Here is a 17,919-nt window from a genome sequence, read left to right on the forward strand (position 1 = left end):
CGGCTTTTCATCCCAGCTACATACACTTTAAATACATATCACTATGTTGATACAATTTACTTTGAGGACTGTTAAATTTCAAAAATATCAATTTTTAATCATTTGGCATAAAATGTGTACTATTATATCACGAATTTCAAAAAATCAAAATTATTTAATATCAGTAGGACATTTCTCGTATTCAAAATGCAATTTGATATGTCTGATGTGTTCTCAGGTCCCACAATAAATATGTGAAAACATTGCTATCTGAGTCCTTCAAAAGGTGTATTTTTGACAAATGATGTAAATTTTCAGTTATTGTTGCTCATTATCTGTTTTCAGCTAATTCTCTCATTTGATTATAAAACATAATACCGTTAAGGGATGGGGTATGAACGTTTGGACAGTATTTATTGTGGGACATTAGAGCACATCAGACATATCGACTTGCATTCTGAATACAAAGAATGTCCGTCTGATATCAAATAATTTTGATTTCGCAATGTACACATTTTATGGCAAATGATTAAAATCGATATTTTTGATATTCAACAGTACTCGAAGTAAACTTTATAAATATGATGATATGTACTTAAAATGTATGTAGGTGGGACAGAAAGCCGACGATCAATTTAAAATTTTGACCTTTCGTATTGAAGATATGGATTTTTTCCCCCAAAACACCAAAAAAAATTAGGTATTTTTGGGGAAAAATCCATATCTTCAATATGAAAGGTCAAAATTTTCAATTGATCGCTGGCTTTTCCTCCCAGCTACATACACTTTAAGAATATATCATTAGATTTATAAAATTTACTTAGAGGACTGTTATATATCAAAAATGTGAAAAATATCAAATTTTAATAATTTGTCATAAAATTTGTATTATAACGTGAATTTCAAAAATGAAAATTATTTGATATCAGAAAGACATGCTTCAGATTCAGAATGCAATTCGATACGTCTGAGGTGCTCTCATGTCCCACAAAAATACTGTCGAAATGCTCAAAACGCTCATTCCAGATCCCTTAATTTGACATATTCGTAAACCAGGTGTATACTTTCATCGAGTTGTAGAAATGACAATAAAAATTGAGTCATGGGCACTTTCAAAATCTATGCAGCTATTTAGTTATGGCAGAAAACATAATGAGAATAGCGACAGGGTCGTAGCCAGCTTTCTTGGTCGGGGAGGGGGGGGGGCAAAATAAAATTTCAGGGGCACAGCGTAAGAAAATTGCAGTTGCAACATGCAATTTTTGTTTTTAAAGAGACTGTACATGTCTTCGAGCTTCCAAAAAGGCTGTATTGGGACACGCGCACAGCGCTCAAAAAATATGTATTTTGGCCCATGAGCGGGTGAATTTGCATGGAAAATGGGTTCCTTGCCCTTTTCTTTTCCTTTGCCCTTTGTCAGAGGGCACTTTTTTCTTTCATTTTTTGTCAGAGGGAAGTTTTCCCCGTCCCCTTTGAAGCCTTCAAACACAAATTGCTAGAATTACCAATTCTACAATAACAGAAGCTAACATTATGATATTTTATTTCTTTTTAGTTGTCAGATCTAAAACTTGTGGAATATGATCACACGATGCTGATATACAACGACGCAACCGGTCATCCAGCATTACGTGCAGCCATTGCTGAATTTCTGACAGAACGAGGGAATGCTCCTCAACCATTAGATTCTAATAAGGTAAAGATATGTGACGTGTCATGTCAAAAGGAGACACTTTTGGGCAGGTTATCAATTTTGAGGTTTTTACATATCTTAAATATAGAGATATTTTGCTCCACAATGCCATTTTCCCCAATGATATCTGACATTCCAAAGCGAAGATATTGAGTTCGTAAGTTATGGTATTATAAAATTGGAAATTGAGATATTGGCCTTTAAAAATATTATTGACAATGTTGAGAGTAGGAATTACCTTGAAAAATGTCTCAATAAATACAAGATGCCAGTTATATTCCGGTCTGAAACTATCAGACAATATTTTAAACATTAATAACATCACAAATTTGCAACAAACCCAAATTGTTAAAAATCACCCCGAGTAAATTTTTGGCTATTTCTCCATTTACGATCCTGCCCAAAAGTATCTTCTTTTGACATGACACGTCACATATGTTTAAGAAATAAAGGGTAATGCATTATCCTTTACACAGAAATAATGTGTCCGAGGCAGTAAAAACGTAAATAATGGGTGAGGTGCAGCCAAGCCCATTATTCAAACGTTTTTACTGCTGAGGATAATGATAATGATCAGGGATGTGAGAGTTCCTCTTTTCAGCTGATTTCCTCTTTTTTTGTTGCCAAAATTTTTCTTTTATTTCCAGCCCATATTTGGCGTTTTTACCCTGATTACAGTGCGTGATTTTGAATAATGGGTCGTGGGGGTAATAGAACACTTAATAATGGCAAAGACGGATGCTTTACATTGGGTAACTGTAAAAGAGTTGACAGGACGGAGTTAACAGGATATTTTAGGAGTTAATGTTTGCTTCAAATGTGGTGCATATTCTCATTTATGTTTTGATGGATTTTCATGAAACTTAGTGGATGTGATCACTGAAAATGTTTGACAATAATTTTCATGAAGATTGGTGTAGGTGATGAGTCACAGCGTCATCATCCCTATATCTTCGTGTCAAAAACGCATGGCGATTTTGTTCGAGATAGGCTGAGCGACTCAGGCTAAGCATACCATTTACACGATATGAGATACCACAGAGTTTCTATTCTACACGTTTTTACAATTTGCGCCTACTCAGTACCCCATATGATGTTGCCATTACAAGAAAATTCGATTTGTAGTCAGGTAAAGCCCAGGTTTTGTTTTCAATACACGAACTGGAAATTCAATACACTAATAGGCGAGTGCTGTTGTCGTTATACGCATATAGTTTACTGCATTTTATACATTACGATTTTTAAATTGTACATTAAAATTGTGATATATACAACTGTTTGAGAATTAAAATCATATAAAGCTCAGATGCACGTGCTCTATAGAATATTAAATCACAAGTCTATATAATACAATGCACTATATCATGAGCTATCGAGACACTATGCAACTTTCTTTATCTGCGTCAATAATAGAATATTGATTTCTATCGAATTGAATACGCCTCTACATTTTGAGTTTGTACTTCAGCACTGAGCGATCTAGCAATCCATTCCTAGCCAATCAGATAGGACTCCTTTTCTTGCGTTTGGTGAAATACCAATCGCCCATAACTCACCAACGGAGTATTAAGTTGCAGGGAAAAATCTTTATAATACACGGTGTCAACACTGTGTGAGTGCGAGTTCAAATAAGTATACATTGTTGGATTGGTGAATGAACAGTCCCTATAGCACTCATATTTGAAGCTGATGAGAAAAACATATAAAATCATGATAAAATAAATAAAAACACAAAAATTTGGACAATCAGAAAACCTGAATTCAATTAAGTTTTTTTTCAGTTGTCACTGTACTGATCTCTGAATTTAAAAGAAATCATATTAAATTTGTATGTAAGTGTGCACAAAATGAGAGCAAGACTATTTACGGCATCATAAAACTATTCTTTAAGCTTGTTATCAAAACGGCACCATAAACATCATATCTCATACCATATATGTGGAAACATAATGTTCACTTAGTAGCATGGTCATACAGGGCCCACCGATAGGGGCAAATTTCCAAATTATCTATCCGCTACTAAAATGACTTTTCCGGGAGAAATTGGCAGCTTTTGCACACATGGAAATATGCTAAATGGGTTACAATTATGGCCTAAAACCTGGGCAAAAAAAAAAATCGAAGATGCTCTTTAAAACTTTGGTCAATTTTGTCCTGGTATTTCGAGACCGGGGAAGGCATCTTTCTCCCCGCCCCAGTCAGTAAACTGAGCCCGGATGTCGCCCCTAGACCATAAGAAAAAGAATTGTATTGTTTTGGTATAAAATGTTAGTTTTCACTGTCAGATATGTCCTCTTTTAATTTGGGCTCAAACAGACGAGGCAATAAGAAAAAATTGCTATTTAATACCAGCGCATATGTCGCCAATGCGAGCTACTCATTCCAACATGATTCATGTCAGAAATTCTTTTGATATGTCACAACTGCTCGCATGCCATGTACGTCTTGTGTTATGCACAGCGTGTACACGTTCGACTAATTTTTCCATCGTAATAATAAAACGACGGTTCCTGCGTTTTATTCAAAATCAGTAAACCTCTGCATAGTAGAGGCTTTTCACATTTACCCAATTTCACGGCAATCCGACTATCAATACTCAGTTGGTCTGAGACTTTATTAACTTTACAGTAATTTGACTCCTACAACTTGTTAACTCTTCTATATCTCCAACTTTTCTATATTTTTGCCTAGCTCTGTCATTTCTGTTTTCTGTCTTTTACAGCTACCGCTTTACATTGTTATATTACATGTCCTTGTTGCTTGTTTGCATAAAATCAGTAAAAAAATTTGGAAATCTTTTGTTTTCTATTGTTTTTTTGAGATGGACCATGTCTCTAAATATTAAAGTGGTGGATGGCCACATATGATGAATTGCTAACCTTTCTTAATCAAAACTTTTTTTATTATATTTCACTTTAGATTATAGTAATGAATGGTATAACATCATGTATAGATGCCCTGGCTTTCTCTATTGGAGACCCACAAGGTAACTTTATATGTGACCCCACGCCACAACTGAGCCCGGATATCGCCCCGAGACCATTTTGAGGTTTTGGCATACTTGCAAAGGCCATACCATAAGCTTTAAAAAAACACTTCAACCAGCTTCATAGCATATCTAGAAGTAAGGTTATGGTCGTTCAAATGTGTCACGGTTTCAAAACGTGAAACCGAGAAAACACAGTTTAAAGTCAGGGGTTTTAAAATTTCACAATTTTTAAATGATTTACAACTTTTGACCATAGCAACCATTACCTTCCATACATGCTATTACCACCAAACTTTGCACAGACACTTATTGTATCCTATCCTAATTATGAAAAGAGAAAGAAACCACACTTCATCTTATTTTTGCATATTTAATGAGTTATTAATTAGATACCCATTAATCAGTATCGGATATCGTTAAAAATAAACGGATGAAAATTCACACACATAACCATGTCCAATAATGTTGATATCAGCTGTGTTAACGAAAGCTTTTAGACAATTTATACAATAAAAGCAAATAAGAAACACTCAAAACAATTTTTAAAAATATAAAGATAAACACTAATTAATACTAATTAACATCTTACACCATCACCATAGCAACAGAACAAATAACTAAACTTATGAATTTAGATGCCATTTCGAGTTTGTACCATTTTTGCATTGCGATTTTTAAGTGTTTTATTTTTTCTGTGAATTCTACAATCATCAAATACATGAAAGACAGGATTATAGTATCAATTGGAACACTTAATTATCACCACAAATAACTGTGTCATTAGCATGATGACCCTCAACAGCACTTATTGGACTGCCCGCTCTGAAAAGAGCGCTAGGCTGGGTATAATGCTTTTTGTAATGTTAACAGCAAGTTACCATAATTTAAACATTTTTAGTATGTAACTTCTGTGCTAAAATATAAAGATAAACACTAATTAATACTAATTAACATCCGTACTGTGCAGAATCATCGGGTCAGCTGACGTAATTCGACCAATTAAACAGTCCATTCGCACGATCTTGGCAACAGATGAACCAGATGTTTATACTAATAAAAATCCCTTTAAAAAGGGATGCGTCTGGTCCAGAGAAAAGATTGGATGCGTTGTGGTCATGGAAACAGACTTGACGAATCAGGATCCAAGTACTAGTATATTCTCATGACTTTTTATTAATCGACATAAATATAAAAATTAATATAGTTGGTGGTATTTAAATAATTTTTTGAGAATTATTACTTTTTATTGTTGATGGTATTGGACATATGTACTCAAGTAGCAGCACGATGATAGCGACACTGTTTCATCTCGTTGACCCCATATAACCTGACCCCGAATGACCTCTGTTGATGACATTGATTAATTAATTATTTATTTAACTGACTACTCTTTCTTCTTTAAAAAGGTTAATATTATAATGCAACCCTGGCACAAAATGGTATAATCCTAGTTGCGGCATGATAGTGGTACTGTTTCACCCGGTTGACCTCCATATGACCTTTGACCCCGGATGACCTCTGACTGATAACCTTTGACCTCGGGTGTAATTAATTAATTAATTAATTAATTAATTAATAATTAATTTAATCAATTTATTTATTTATTTATTTATTTATTTATTTATTTATTTATTTATTTAACTTAAAACTCTTTCTGTCTCCATTTATTAAGGGTTAATATATTTAGCCAATCCCTGTCACAAAATTGTTGTGTTGCCCTCAAACCGACCGACCCTAAATCTTGAAAAATCAGGGTCACAATATTTTTTTTGAATGATGATTTTTACAGATTTGTTCACAAACTCAATGTTTTTCACTTCAAATTAATATTTTATTGAAAGACTAGCCTTAAATTGATTATCTAACATGTCTAAAAAGTATCCAGAAGTCAAAATTGACAAAATGTCCCCTAATTGAAGAAGCATTATCCCTAGACACTGAAATAAAGAAATGCCTCACACCAATTTTTGGACATCTTATCAGACATTCAGAAAGAACGCATAATTTATTCATGCAATGCTTTGAGAAAATTCATTGGAATCAGCCAACTAATATTTATTGATTTATGGTCAACTTTTTCGCTCGGAGTAATTACCCGACCGAGCCTCCCAAACAATTACTTCAAAGCCAGTTAAGATATAAACCAAAAGTTCCCTTAACAGGGAATGCACTATCTAACGATAGAGAAAATATAAAGACTCCATTTTACAATGGATAGAATATAAAGACTGCATCTAACGACGACAATATAAAAAAGCCATGGACTTACATATATCAAAAGAAATTAAATGGCTGACCCTTTCTCATTTTCATATTATATTCATATTTAGATTACATGGTGGGCATCAGCATAAACCAACGCCAAATCTTCTAGTAGGCAAATACCCACGAAGATTGGAAAGACTAAATAGAATTTATTAATGTAATATATGTATAATTATGTACATTAAATTGATCATTTTAGAAAATGATCCAAAAAACTGCCCCAGATTCCTTGACACACATGGCCATGCTTTGAAAGCTTATGATATCGTATGCATCACTAGGTTATGATGCATACTTTAAATACAATAGGACAGCATACCCTAGAATTCAACGCGATAACTAGGCGGCTGCGCAACCTCATAAAAACTTGATCACAATATTTCCTTTTTACTTATATTTTGTTGAACAAGAAAAATCTGAGGGCATAGTACTTGGCCCCTGTCTAGCTACCCCATGCCAACCTGGTGTTGATTCCTTCCTTCCCGCTATACACAACATTCATTAACCAAAATACCGCCAAAGACTGAAATGGCATAAATTTTAACACTTTTACTAATGTTTCTGAAGAACAAGCAACTTAACCACACTATTTTACAACGATATTTGAAAATTTATAACTGCGCCACAGAATAAAACGTGTTGCTGAATTAGACCTGAACCTGAAATGATCTACTCACGCACTCTCGCCCTTAGTCATACTATTCCGCACGGAAAGAACATCAGTATATTCTAACCCGAGGGCTCTCAACCAATTATGTTTTCCTTTCTCCTTCCTGACTCAAAATGGCACAAATTAAAATCAATTTTACTAATGCTTCTGAGGCAGAAGCAAACTTCACCACACTATTTCACTGAGAATAAATATTACAGCTGCGCAACAGAATAGAACATGTTGCTGAGATAGAAACTGAAGCTGAATTGAACTACTCACACACGTACACTCATATAGTCATACTATTATGCAACACAAGGAACCGTGACATCCAACATGTTCTGATTTCATTTCATTCTTAATTACATTTTGACTTAATAAAGATGAAACCTTCATGTGATTTGTCTCACTCTTGCGATACTCATTTTTGACGTCCTGTCCTCTATTTTGATCAATTTTAATCAGATCAACCTTGACATAAAGGGTGTGGAGGGTGGGAAAAATTTTCACGTCCGATTCTGAATGCTTGACTGATATAGAATGAAAGCCGGTACACGTGTACCTAACGGCAACCCGGGGTGAGACCTTGCCCGCGAAACTATCACGTGACTTCCTTACGGAAGGCGATTTCCGCCACCGGGAAAATAATGAAACTATCACGTGACTTCACTACGGAAGGCCATTTCAGTCGCGAGATAATCTTAGGTTTCATTCGACAAGCGAATTTAACTGCATTATCCCTAGACACTGAAATAAAGAAATGCCTCACACCAATTTTTGGACATCTTATCAGACATTCAGAAAGAACGCATAATTTATTCATGCAATGCTTTGAGAAAATTCATTGGAATCAGCCAACTAATATTTATTGATTTATGGTCAACTTTTTCGCCGGAGTAATTACCCGACCGAGCCTCCCAAACAATTACTTGAAAGCCAGTTAGCATATAAACCAAAAGTTCCCTTAACAGGGAATGCACTATCTAACGATAGAGAAAATATAAAGACTCCATTTTACAATGGATAGAATATAAAGACTGCATCTAACGACGACAATATAAAAAAGCCATGGACTTACATATATCAAAAGAAATTAAATGGCTGACCCTTTCTCATTTTCATATTATATTCATATTTAGATTACATGGTGGGCATCAGCATAAACCAACGCCAAATCTTCTAGTAGGCAAATACCCACGAAGATTGGAAAGACTAAATAGAATTTATTAATGTAATATATGTATAATTATGTACATTAAATTGATCATTTTAGAAAATGATCCAAAAACTGCCAACCAAGTTCCGTGAGACAAGTCAAGGAACTTGCCTGACTCCGCCCCCCTCCCTCTGATTGTAGTTTATGTTTTACATGACATCTACCCTTCCGCCGAGCTTTGCGGTGAAGAAAATGATTGACGGTTCAATTGACCAATGCATTAGCCATCGTTATGTTTGGAATAACATAAAGTCTGACGGGCAATAAATACTCTTACAATGTACTACTATCTTTTGGGTAGATTTACGTATGAGAAAACTCAATGCCAAACAAAACAAACAAACCCAATGATTATTAGCCTGCTTTAATATTGGCGTTATTTGAATTTTCATCCCTCAAGGCCTACATGTGATGTTCAAATGTAGGCCCTATATGCCACTGTCGACTTCCCATGTTTTGGCAAATGCCCCCACATGTTTCATGCCCACTTAGGTGAATTTCCTTTTGTCTCTGGGTGTATCATCTAGGTGAACCTATTTAACATTGTGACATACATACACCGTAAAAGAGAATACTGTAATTTGACTACTGGAGAACTAATAATAATAATAATAATAATAATAATAATAATAATAATAATAATAATAATAATAATAATAAAATGATAATAATTTCTTATATAGTGCAATCACATCAAAAGAACTCAAAGCGCTTTACAAACATGGTATTATATAAAACCACATACATTGTAAAAAATGAGAACAATATTTGAGTTTACAATTTTTAGAACATACAAAGAGTTCGAGCAAATATATTAAAACTAGTTTTAAAAGACAAACAATATATTGCACAGTGTAAGCCTAAAAGGACACGATTGATCAAGATGCAATTTACTGTGGAATATACATCATAAACCACGCAAAAATAGCAAACAATGCACACAGTACTTATTACACAACGTAAATGCAACAGTAATTTCGAGATCAAAAGCAAGAACCCATGCAATATGCATTATGCAAAAATTTAATTTGTCTTCATTTAATAGATAAAAATCACAACTTTGTCTTACCAACTTGCGGTGAAATTTTCTGTTCTTTGTTTGATAGGTACAAATAAGAGCATTTCGTCGACGGGTCCTTAAAGAACTTTAGCAAAATTACCCTCGATTAGAGAAAAGCGAGGGTAATTAATTTTGTTTCACTGGTTTCATTTTCTGATATTGGATTTCATAATTTTGATCTTATATATCTCGACACCTGCTGATGTTTGACCTTTTGCATGTCAACACATTCCTGGTGCTCTGGAGGTCAGCTGGGCAGAGGAGTGAGTTTCAGGGCTGGAATTGCCAGAGGGCATTTAGTAGGGTGACCCAAGTGAAGTCCAGCTGGTTAGGATGACAGATTGACCACTGTGTTTTTAAGACTAACTTTCATGCTCATGGCAATTGCCATGGCAACTGGCTGTCAAAGCTGAAAACATTTGAAGAAAGCATGGATTCAAACGTTTTAAGGATATGTACATGAAATGGCATAATTTACCATAACGTGATAATATGGCTGAATTCTGGACTTAATTTAATAGCTCCAACTAAGCAAACTATTTACCTTCCATTTGTTGCGTAATAATCGCTCTACTACATTTAGCCATTAAGTACATGTGTATATAATATGTTACTATGAAATTTATGCTGCCCTCTAAGTGAATACCCAAGTCTATATATAATAGCCCTTTTTGATTGTTACCATTACGAAAGACCTGTAATACTATAATATTGTTTAACTTAATGATCATGAAGAGACCTGGTCTTCTTTTGATAGATACAGGTAAGAAAAATATTTGCCTTAAATTTGTTAAATTTCCCAAAAGGTAAACATAATTCATCTTTTTTGTTTTATTATCTGAACCACGTCAATAATATATAAATAATAACGAAACATTTATGAAGCGCTAAAACAGATGTCACTAAGCGCTTTACAAAGCACGCCTAAATACAAAATTATACAACAAATTACAAGTACATCAAATATGATATAGCGATTTACAAAGCATAGGCCTTAAATACAAAATTATATATCAAATAACATAAACTATAGCAAGCATCAAACATGATTATGATATAGCGATTTACAACGCATAGGCCTTATATACAAAATTACTTATCAAAACAACCTCAATCTACATGATAAGCACACCAAAACTATATAAAGAAGGTAATATTGAAACAAAATTATAGCAATATCGTCATAAAATCAATGTACATTATGACATAGAGTTAAAAAGAAAACCACCGCCGATTTCGATAAAAGCAGAAGAAACATCCTTGGGCCCGTCACAAAGAAGCCACATTGCACGCTTATTGTTAAAAAATGACGATGCGATAAAGAAGGGAGAGGTTGCTAGTACATCACCCTTATGGATACACAGATCCAGAAATACATAAATGACAAGGCATCAAAAGGCAAGGCATCAATATTTGCGCACACTAACGCCTGATTTGAGTAATATTTCAATCCCATCTGATTTCTGCTATAACGCTTGTCGCTATTTGTCCAACTAGCCAAAGTCAAGTTGTCCGATGTGGAATGACCCTTGTTTGTACAAATATATCAAAGATAATTTATGCAATAACATATTTGGTTAGCTGGTACCGAGATAAAACTCGCTAATTTCAACTACTTGCTTTCGGATCAGTTCAGCGCTTAATGTATGAACTTTTATTAATTGAATGATCCATTGATTCATTCCCTCCAACTGTATCCTTACTGTGCTTCCTGAATTGTTTAACCTGGATAGATTGCCAAAGAATTGTATAAGCTCCTTCCACTGATACCAAATATTAAAAGTGTTGACCTTTCCATCAAGCTGTGAACCGATATTCCTCTATTCCTCACTGCCTACCCATCCATAGACATGTTAGAATTCAGTTCCATAATTGCTGATGCTATTTTTACTCGCATCGAAGCACTGTATAATATGTTAATATTCGAGATGCAACACTACTCAATTTGAGGGAAACACTGTATTTTAATGAAGATGTAGATCCTTTGTCTCTTTGTCTGCACTAAATGTAGTTAGCCGTTGTAGGCCCATAATTTTCCCCATATAGAAGTTCCCGCTCTTTCGCTCTATCGTTCTTCCTTCTATCCCCCATCTCGTAAAATCAATACGACCTGCAATTAAAAACAGAAGAAAAGGGAAGCAAATTCTGTCTGCAAAGCCTACACTAAATACTGTATGTCATATACATGTCTGTATATTATTAGCCTCGTATATATTCTACACTCCAACTCCTTCATTAATTTATTCCAGTTGATGCCAAAACGGAAACACGTATGGCTTCCACAATAAAAAAATAAAAAAAATGATTGCGATAAAATGTTTGAAATTGACATTAAAATTCGCTCAAATTGCCATTATATCCTCAGAGAGATTTTCCAATTCGAACAGAAATTTTGAGTAGTATTTTTTTTTTTCCAAATGTAAAATATCCCTGCTTGAGTTGAAATTTCATTTATGAAAACCTATATATACCAATGGCCGCCAATCGCGTCAAATGCACAATTAAAATGGCCTTTTTCTTTGACGACAATATTCAAGTTATCATTATTACTGTTATTATTTTTTATTTTGTTTGTTTGTTACGATTCGTTTCGTAAAAATGGAACACGGAACACTATCCAATTCGACCATTACGTGTCCAGTGCACATATCCTTGCGTTAAAAATTGACAATAACTTTCCCTCATAGGCCTATGGCCATTTTATACCAAGAGAGATTTTCTCAACAACAACAACAACAACAAATTGAACCGAATTTGACTAATAAATGTAACTTTTAATTTATTTAACCAGAACAGAAACAAGTTTCCTTCTTCCCGGTTTATGATGTGTTATAGAAATGGCCACCTGCATGATTCATCGATCTTTAGCATTCATGAGTACCAATAATTGTATTACTTTCTGATGGGACATACACGCATCTATTCAATTCTCTTGTCACTTCAATGAACATGGTGAATAGAACTGATGACCATTATGGTCATCTATGATAGAGGTCGCTCGTCCCTGAAGTCATGAATAGATTACGCAGGGTTGCCAAACCCATGATTTAGGCGCCCAATTGGGCGATTTTCAACTTCAGTCCCGCGACAAAGAAAGTGCTCCCGCAATCTGATTACGTAGGCCTATTTGGATTGTTCTAAGAACATTGACCCAGATTTTCTACCCATGGCCCCTAGCTGAAATACAGCAAGATAACGTTAGATTGACATGTAAACCTGTATTTTAGAAGTAGGTATCCGTATCTGGAGCTATTCTCCATGGCTAATTTCTAAAGATGGGCTAGAACCCAGTTATTCACTGCTAATAAAACTGATTAACGGCAAGGTTTGACAAATATCTCACCGATTTATCCCCTGTTCTGCCCGTTGAAGCCGAATACAGAAATTGTGTTAGCCATCGGTCGTTGCCATTAGGCTAATGAAAGTTGATCCCCAGTTTCCCGTTACATAGTTTTTCATGACTGGGTAGGTGACTGTTTCATTATTCATTATTCATTATTTTCAAACTTTCAAGTTATCGGTGCAAAGTTAATTACGGAATGCTATGTTTTGAGGCCCAAATAAAATAATAAAGTATAGTTAGTAATGACCATGCTTCACTTCAAAACAAATTTTAATTAAGCACATCTTCTTTGGAATCTTCAAATTAACCTATAGGTTGTGCAACATATGAAAGCACCAGAAGTCCATGATAGTTTTTGGAGAACCACTTTTCCATATAAATACACGGTGTCTGTGTGTTCTATTGCACACTACTTTTTACAAACCAAACTTACTCTCCACTAGCACATCTTTGGAAGCAATATTTATACGGAAATTAGTTTGTCTACTTGCACAAACTGGAGGTTGCTGGTAAAAATCATCACATGGTGCACGTGTTAATAATAAAACAACCATGCAAGAAATTGACAAATAAATCATTTTATTTATAAGTTTATTTTATTAAATACATAAATATTTGTAAGAAAAGCAGAATAAATTTGACTTCAAATTTTGTTTATTTTATTTATTTTGATGTTGTCTATATATAGCGCGCTACATAGTGCACGGTAGAAATGCTTTCATATTTGTTCATACGCTGGTTCCAGCGAACTTGGCTGCCTCTCTTTATGTTCGGTCTATCCATTTAGTGGTAGGAGAAACTTAGATGCAGGGAATTCCTAGTCTCCAGTAAATGCGCCTCTACGATATCGCCATTTTACCAATGTAGTTTAACCCAGCGTTTGCAAAAGACTATTCGGGCCGGTCAGGGTCGGCGTAAAAGTGCTTAAAATACGTGTCGGACGTGAAAGATGACATTAAAACTATCCTTTTTTCTTAAAAACTTGAAAATGTGAAATAATGAAATAATGGAAAATAATGAAATATTTGATCGGCATTTTTTTCTGACCGGAGTCGGGTAACGGGAAACTGGGAGTCAACTTTCATTAGCCTTACATGTATGTTCAAGCATAAGAAACCCCGGAATATCAGCACACACTCTTGATTATCGTCATACAGCGAATTGCACTCGTAACGCCTGACTACCTCAGTATACTTGTATTATCGAGTAATTTACACAAAACTATGCAGACAACATCTTGATTTAATATCTGTTGCCGTCACAGTTTATTCCATGTGAAGAAAGCTGTATTGTATAAGCTTGCTGATTTAATTCGCCTCTTCGCTGTACAATAGACATGATACATAGAGAGAAAAATTTCACGTCCGATTCTGAATGCTTGACTGATATAGAATGAAAGCCGGTACACGTGTACCTAACGGCAACCCGGGGTGAGACCTTGCCCGCGAAACTATCACGTGACTTCCTTACGGAAGGCGATTTCCGCCACCGGGAAAATAATGAAACTATCACGTGACTTCACTACGGAAGGCCATTTCAGTCGCGAGATAATCTTAGGTTTCATTCGACAAGCGAATTTAACTGCATTATTTAATATTTGAGGGGACTTTTAAAAACTGAAGCTTAAAAAACCATCCGACCGACTTACTTAATTAATTAATAAATTATTAATTAATTAATTAATTAATTAATTAATTAATTAATTATTTAATTAATTAATTAATTATTAATTAATAAATAAATAAATAAATAAATAATTAATTAATTAATTAATTAATTAATTAATTAATTAATTAATTAAATCTAGGCTGGTCAAAACCCATCTCTGCTTTCCGTGTCTCAGTATGTCAATGATCACTTTGTGAAATGAAGTGCATCACTTTGTTGGATTTTAGAGAACAAAAAATAGTTTCAAATTATACTATTTCATATCATTAAGTTTGGAGGAACATTACTACAAAAATTACAGCAATATAATGTAATACATTAATATTATGGCAACACACGACTATATTCATGTAATTTTGAAGCTGTGTGTATATCTTCTGATTTATTATATTGTACTTTCTAGCGTTGGCCTATGAACCTATATATTATGGCCACAATTCTTCCTACTAAATTTATGACACCATAAACCGCCTTACCCTAAAGAGTCATAAAAGGCTGGTCGGTCAAGACCCATCTCTGCCTCAGTATCAATGATCACTGTATGTATATCTTCAGCTGAGTTATAACAGATAACTTCTAGAATGTGTCACTGGAACTCCCTGGGGATTTAATCCAGACACTAAATGCATCTGGCCCCTTGGGGCCAGACGCGAAAAAGGGGTCATGAAAAACGGCCTCTCATTGGCTAATAACAATGTTTACATGAAAATATCCGCTAGAAAATGAATCTGGAAATTCCCAGCTTTCCGGCAATACCAACGTACGGCACTCGAACGAGAGAATTTTTCGTAGCAGTGGACAAATTTCACGATTATTTCGACGCTCTAAAACACTTTTTACTCAATTTTAGGAATATTTTTAGAACGACAAGCTTCAGAAAATGAGTTTTTCTACTTGTTTCTACTCTATATTTTGCAATGAAACTTGGACTAGTGTAAGAAAACATATTTTAATATGATTAAAATGATTAAAATCATTTCAAATCTTTAAAAATCTCATTTTTCATCGGAATGACCTTTCAAGCCAATTTTCACTGTAGCGCAAAATCAAGTTTAGCGACATCCGGGCTCAGTTGTGGCGAAGGGTCACATATACCAGTAAAATACACAAAGTTTATTGGAAACATTGATGCAGGAATGGACAGTTATAAATGTTATAATGGGTTTACAGTAATGATTTTCTTAAGAAAATGTTTTGGCTAAATTCAGCTTTGGAATGAAATTTATACACCGCAAAAATAATAAAATCCCATTAAAATTATAAACTAAAAAAAACAAAAAATATTTCTTTTAAAGGGCCGACCCTGATTTTGGCCAATTTTGGGTCAGTCGGTGGAGGGCGAGCAAACAAATTTTGTTAACCTTATTTTGTTTCTTATTGTTTTCAGTAACTGATAAATTGCCTATAACTTGGTATTAAACCAGAAGTTCAATATTCATGGGGTTTGCATTAAAACAGCATTTTTGTAGGGTTTGAAATGTACAAAACTTGAAGTTTAATGTTTTGACATTAGATATCATTTCCTTATGTCAACATAAAGCAATAATGTGTTATTTGCATGAAGAATAGATTGCTATTTAAGTGTTATCATATCCTTCATTCATAGATTCTTGTTCATTGATTGGTTAAAAGTGTGTCACGTGATCAAAAATAAACACACTATTCTGTGAGGAAGTGCAAAAAGTACTATTTACGTCCGTAAATAGTACATCCAAGCCGTAAATAGTATTTCTGAATAGTTACTATATACGGATAGCAGCATACCCATGTCGCAGTCCATATACCCTGGCTGAAATTTGATACACTTTTGATACACCACTTTTGATACGTATGAAAAATGTATGAAATAAAAGGCTTTGAATTGGAACCCTCATTTCATACACTTTTAGGTATCAAAACTGTATCAAATTAACATTGCATACACATTTTATACATATCAAAAGTGTATCAAATGCCAAGATAATGTATCAAAAAGTATCAAATGAAATGTATCCTTTCATTTCATACATATTTGATACATAATTATATCAAAAGTGTATCAAATAAGTAACTGTATCAAATCAGGGTTCCAATTTAAACTGTATCAAATTAGCGTTCAAATTTTTATCCTTTCATTTCATACATATTTCATACATAATTTATATCAAAAGTGTATCGAATATGTTACTGTATCAAATGAGGGTTCCAATTTAAACTGTATCAAATTAGCGTTCAAATTTTTATCCTTTCATTTCATACACATTTCATACATAATTTATATCAAAAGTGTATCGAATATGTTACTGTATCAAATCAGGGTTCCAATTTAAACTGTATCAAATTTTCGTTGAAATTTTTATCCTTTCATTTCATACACATTTCATACATAATTTATATCAAAAGTGTATTGAATATGTTACTGTATCAAATCAGGGTTCCAATTTAAACTGTATCAAATTAACATTCAAATTTTTATCCTTTCATTTCATACACATTTCATACATCATTTATATCAAAAGTGTATCGAATATGTTACTGTATCAAATGAGGGTTCCAATTTAAACTGTATCAAATTATCATTGAAATTTTTATCCTTTCATTTCATACACATTTCATACATAATTTATATCAAAAGTGTATCGAATATGTTACTGTATAAAATCAGGGTTCCAATTTAAACTGTATCAAATTAGCGTTCAAATTTTTATCCTTTCATTTCATACATATTTCATACATAATTTATATCAAAAGTGTATCGAATATGTTACTGTATCAAATGAGGGTTCCAATTTAAACTGTATCAAATTAGCGTTCAAATTTTTATCCTTTCATTTCATACACATTTCATACATAATTTATATCAAAAGTGTATCGAATATGTTACTGTATCAAATCAGGGTTCCAATTTAAACTGTATCAAATTTTCGTTGAAATTTTTATCCTTTCATTTCATACACATTTCATACATAATTTATATCAAAAGTGTATTGAATATGTTACTGTATCAAATCAGGGTTCCAATTTAAACTGTATCAAATTAACATTCAAATTTTTATCCTTTCATTTCATACACAT

General features: G+C 33.8%; 1 protein-coding gene across 1 annotated transcript in view; it reads left to right on the forward strand.

Annotated features, from left to right (window-relative positions):
• The window catches only part of LOC140167522 (1-aminocyclopropane-1-carboxylate synthase-like protein 1), a 67,050-nt gene that overhangs the window by 10,653 nt on the left and 38,478 nt on the right, over window positions 1-17,919 (forward strand). The window contains exons 4-5 of the mRNA XM_072190828.1: window positions 1,535-1,675; window positions 4,592-4,658. Coding sequence (XP_072046929.1) covers window positions 1,535-1,675; window positions 4,592-4,658 — 208 coding nt within the window. The remainder of the gene's footprint in view (window positions 1-1,534; window positions 1,676-4,591; window positions 4,659-17,919) is intronic.

The sequence above is a fragment of the Amphiura filiformis genome, chromosome 13 (assembly GCF_039555335.1).
Source record: "Amphiura filiformis chromosome 13, Afil_fr2py, whole genome shotgun sequence".
NCBI lineage: Eukaryota > Metazoa > Echinodermata > Ophiuroidea > Amphilepidida > Amphiuridae > Amphiura > Amphiura filiformis.